This window comes from Cryptomeria japonica, chromosome 7, assembly GCF_030272615.1.
Source record: "Cryptomeria japonica chromosome 7, Sugi_1.0, whole genome shotgun sequence".
Lineage (NCBI taxonomy): Eukaryota > Viridiplantae > Streptophyta > Pinopsida > Cupressales > Cupressaceae > Cryptomeria > Cryptomeria japonica.
Window position 1 is genome coordinate 51947901 of NC_081411.1, and position 5631 is coordinate 51953531.

The window sequence follows — 5631 nt, forward strand, 5'->3', positions numbered from 1 at the left end:
CATCAGCCGCTGATGATTTGTTATCTTCTAAATTTTGTTTTTCGATACCATTTGGCAATGTATCAGTAGCTGATGTTTTGTTATCTTCTAATTGTTTTTCGGTACCATTCTAACACCATTATGCCTTTGAATGGAGGACTCATATTCAACTTGCACAACATCATGTGAGAGATTCATAGGCCATCAACTTTTGCACTTTTCCTTTTTAAATAACTCTTGCACATTTGTTTCAATTAGACTATTCATTGCAACTTTATCAGATGTGAAAGATTCTAATTCTGGTTGTCTTTCAATCTTTGTTATGTGCTGAAGCAGATGATGTCAATAAATTTCTTTGTAGTATGTCAGATTCATCCTCCTCTTCATCACTCGAACTATCAGGATCATCAAAGCTTTCTTCATAACTAAAAATGTATATTTGAACCACATAAGGTTTAACTTCTGCGTTCTTTGCTTTTATTATTTTGAAAATGCTCTTGATTCTTCAAGTGACCATTCATAAACTATTTGTTTAGAATTTTTGCAATTTTGATTTTGATCACACAATCTAGATAACAACAAATCATTTTCAGTTCTAATGGATTCTTGCTTTGCAACTTTAAGATCACATACCTTGCTTTGCTTCAAAATTAAATTAAATAGAATTTGACCTCCAGATGCAAGGCTGCAACAAAGATAGACAATAGGTTTGCTTGGATGGGCTAATTGGCGTGTGGAAATTTTGCCAATGATAGATTAAACCGGTCCACAAAATCCCTCATCCTTTCATCTTCTTCTTTTTCTATTTTGAAAAATTGGCATAAAAGAGCACCAACATCGACTATCGGCTTGAATGTTGCTAAAAACTTGTCTTTCAATATGTCCTAATTATTGTTGCACCCATCTTCTAAATGATGAAACCATAGTGCAGGAACGAAAATAAGAGATTCAACAAATAAACACATTTTCTTCAACAAGCACAACCAGAGGCAACAGTGAATGCTCGGATGTGACTGCTTGGATCTTGTGAACTTTCTTTGGAAAACTTTGGGAAATGTTTTCTTGATTTTGCAGGCAGGGCTACGTATTGCAGAAAAAAAAAAAAAAAAAGCCCCAAATTGAGTTCCCCATGGCTAGCGAGCCTGCAATTAATGTCATAATAATTGAATTAGAATACTTCTACCAAAAAGATCTCGTGTATAGGCTCCAAAATATAGAGTATGAGGAAATAAGACACCAATAATTGATTTCCCAGCAGAGTTGCCAAAAACTCTTTTAATAAAATAATTTGTTTTTAGGAAATAATAATTGAAATGACTCTTTTGGTCAGACGTAAAGACAAATTGTGACTAACAGTTGGAGAAATCACTATTAAGTTAGTGATTGTCCTTTGAATTTGAGAAGTTCAGCTATCTCATTTGTTATAATTTGACTTTTCGAAAGTATGCTTTTAACCAGAAAGCAACAAAAGCAAACTAACATTCCCACGTGACCATGTTACAAATACAATAAATATAAGTAAATCAAAATAAGTCTACCAACATTACAACACAGACTGATATACCAATGGACAAATGAATAACTTTCGATTTTGAAATTTACTGATTCCCCAAAAGATAAAACTGCTATTCATATGAATATGATGTTCACCTTAAAAAAAAACAATATTAAAAAACTCAAAAACTTAAAATAAATATCTGAGCAACACATTCCCTTCTACATGCGCAAAGACAAAGGAATTCTTAAAGAACAGAGCAAATTGATTCTCACTCTTGTATCAAAGTACAATGGGGATCAGCAAAATTAAGACCCTTCTACTATTCTTTGATTGCGTATTTAAAGAGTCCTCCCATTAGACCTTTTAGTTTCAGTTTTATAACTGCTCCCTTTATTTTCCAGAAATAAAAATTTATATATGGCCCTTCATAGTCTTGTGTACTTAATAATTAACTCAATGAAGAGTATTATTAGTATTTAATAATTTGACTCGTACACTCCTGTCGCAACTACTCCTAATGCCTCTATCTTGCTGAAAGGATTTTGATCACCTCGAGTTCCCCTGTCATTTCTCTATGGATTCATATTGTGGGTGGAATTGTATTGTTCATTTTATTGAAGGAAAATGTAAGAAAATCAATGAATGAAATATTAGTAAAGTAATCTGAATTTATCCTTGTCAAACACTGCTGAACTAAAATCGATTTTGATTTTGATTTGAAAGATGATATAATCTTCAAATTAAGAAAGTTGAGTGTATCTAAGGATATAAGGCGGTTTGTTCTTGAGGGAGGACCCCGCTTCCAAAGTGGAGACAAATTCTAGAGCCACTAAAACCATTTCAAACCTTCAAAAGGTATGTATTCAAAATCAGTAGTCCTAGCTATAAAAGGCAGAGTATTGTCAATCATTTGATGGTAAAACAAACCTAGCAGTTCAGAGTTTCCAATAAAGGAAATGGCTCTTTAAATACTTTAATAAAAAATTCATAATCAAACACCTCAAAATTTCAGTTCTAAACATAAAAAGGTAACTTGCAAAAGTAGTTGAGCCACACATCTCGGCAACAATTAATATAATTGTGCTTCATACTATGTGTGCTTAATGCTTGTCAAAACTATAGCATATATGCCCAAATACAAAAACAGCAATTGAATTCATGAACACACAATCATCCAAATAAAACAAATGTAATCAATTTTCCAACCCTGCTAGAGGCTGGCCTACAACTGCTTGCACTTATACCTCATATATAAAGCAGGAAAAAATCAAAAGCATAAACTTTATGGATAATTAAGAACAAAACTCTATAAATGATAAATGATAGCGTAGTGGAAGAATTCTCCAGTCATTCTCCTTGAACAAATTCAACCTTTGGAAGGGCAAGAGCAAGAAAAGGCCAAGAAATGAAGGTTTGATCCCTAAAATTTAACGACACTAACTTCATTTTGTTAAAGAGTTGCTAAAATGATATAGCAGGCGGAATTTTAAATTGAAGCACTCACGCAGTCCTCAATGCCAATTTCGATAGCCAATTAGTAAACCCTGTTAATATATACAATTTTATTTGTGTAAAACAAAATTCTGATTATTCCTATTTTGTAATAATCATTTTCTTTTTTAAAATTGTCAAATAGGTTTTAATATAATGCTTGTTGCAAGAGTTGATATCACAGGGCATGCCCATGGAGTGGTGAATAACACGTGGCCTGTGCCAGAACAGAAGCCTTGGAACAGTGTATGGACTGTTGGATGAACCGCCACACTTTTGCGAGTTGATATCATGGATTAACCACCATTCTGGGTATAATTGATAATACTATTTGAAAGTTTATTGATATCCGTAGGTTTTGGTCTAATGATAAATCTATATCCCACATCAAAGACTGAATTCAGATTCAATTCTCTGAATTATGTCAGACGGTGTTAGTTGGAGTGACTGCCACATCTTTGAGAGCTGATCTTGTAGTCTACTGCCACTCTGAATTTAGATGATGATGCTAATTTAAAATTAATTTAGAATTTCAATGTAACGACAAATCAACATGAACATCCGCCAAAACATTATGAAAGAGGATTTTATACCTCAAACTCCTACATTGAAAAGGAAATACCTAGAATTTTGAAAAAAGAGTCGAAATGTTAAAAACTTTACCCTGGAATTCATATTCTTACATTTCAAATTTAATCAAAAGAACATGATTTTATACCTCCTAAATTGAAAAGGAAATAGAATTTCGTAAAAACAGTCGAAATGTTAAAAACTTAAACCTAGAATTCATAATCTTACATTTCAAATTTAATCAACAGAACAGATATAATTTGCTGTTTTCCAGCAAACATATAGGCATAAAATGCTTAATCAGATTACGGCATTTTTTTTGGGTTAATACATACACAGAACATTTTGGGAATATATAGAGAAATTAGAGTCACATGAGTACTTTGAAAACATAGATTGAAGGATTCTAATTAAGAGACCAACACAGACTTGCTCACAACAGTCACATAAGTACTTTGAACACATAGTTGAAAGGGTTCCAATTAAGGGACATACACTTTCTTGTGTAAAATTGCATCTGCATATGGCATGAAATATTGCATAAGGCTGACAGAAGCTCTACCATCGACTATCTCCATGCATATGTTCTGATCATTAGGATCACCACCGTACTCATCCCATCTTTCAACTTGTAAGTCATCCACACCTTCCAGCTTACAGTAGGGCCTTATTTTTAACTTTTCGTCAATTTGTGCGACATAAGCATGTCTTTTAACAGTGTCAGTGTATCTCCAGCGCTTACTGAATATGGAGAAGAAGTCATACAAGCCTTGCCGTTCCTTGAAGAGGTTGAGTTTGACAAAGTCGGTAATTTTCATGAAAATTTTGTCGTAGAACTTATACAAAGTATGTCTACTGTAATCTAACAGAATAACCAAAAGACTGAATAAATTCGAAAACCTGTTGTAATTTCTAGCCTGAAGCAGTATAGGAATTGTACTCAAAACCCCCCAGATCTTGCTGCTCAAGTCAACGTAATCAAAGATGGTTGGGAGAACAACATCAGCGCCTCTACTAAAGTGATAACGCTTTGTGAACACCTTTTCATAAGCCTCTGTGTGAGATATCTTCATGCCGACTGCCCATGAGCCTGTTACTGTGAGAAGCCTTTCAACAAATATTACGTTTTCTTTGATATCACCGTGTTTTTCAGCACATCTTGCCAATTGACATAGGCTATTCTGATTTGTGAAGTAATAATGCCCAGAATACTTTACCACATAAAACCAGCCTCCAGAACTTCTGTCCCATAATATCTCAAGGTTTTCTAGTCGGTGAGCATTATTGCGCAAATGGGTCTCTCTTTCTGGGTATGGAAGAAGATAATCTGTAGTGTCACCCAGAACTACTACTGTTTTCTTCTTGTACATTTGACAAAGGCAAAAGGGCAAATAGGATAATGCAAAGAGAGCGAGTGGATTGCAGCGTATTATCTGCCAGAGAGCATAAGTCCACTGAAACCACTGCAACTCTGGTTTTCCAAGCCATTGTGGTAACAAACTCTCCCACTCATGTAACTTCATTTTGTAATGCACCTTCAATAAACTGGAACAGGTTAGAGTTGTGCTTACCTCAGAGAGCAGATGATAAAATTTCTATTTGAAAAAGTCCTGCAGATACTCCACTTATCTCTACACCAAACTTAAGTCGGCAAATCTACAAGTGTGCACTCTGCACCTCATCTCTGTCAAAAGCCAATGGATTATTAGAATCTAAGCGCGAAATAATTCACCAGTCCGTTAGTTGGTGAATAGATTAAAAGCTTTATGTACCCCGTTCACATAAAACATGTGTTTTCAGATATTACTTTAACAAACGAATGGTAAGCGGAGTCTTATTGCGAGGTCAATAACGGGTCATATTGGTGAGATAGTACATGTGATTATAAGATTTAGTCTCACAAAGTATTTTCAATAATAATTATATTGTACTCTCTGTGAAATATGTGTCCAAGATTAATAAAAGATCTGACAAGCATACAAATGATGGGCCGGTTATTCTGGCTTCAAAACGGACCTCTCATACAGCGTGATAGCGATGTGTTAGCCAATCGCAACCATTTATTGCAAAATTGACGGTGTAAAAAGCACAAC

At 34.4% G+C, this 5631-nt stretch overlaps 1 protein-coding gene across 1 annotated transcript; it reads right to left on the reverse strand.

Moving 5' to 3' along the window:
- Positions 1 to 949: 949 nt before the first annotated feature.
- On the reverse strand, positions 950 to 5296 carry LOC131056137 (uncharacterized). The gene is made up of 2 exons (XM_059208170.1): positions 4034 to 5296; positions 950 to 1121 (listed from the first exon to the last, which is right to left on the reverse strand). The coding sequence occupies exons 1-2, from the start codon at positions 5059 to 5061 to the stop codon at positions 950 to 952; spliced, it is 1200 nt and encodes a 399-aa protein (XP_059064153.1). The 5' UTR covers positions 5062 to 5296.
- Between the last annotated feature and the right edge of the window lie 335 nt (positions 5297 to 5631).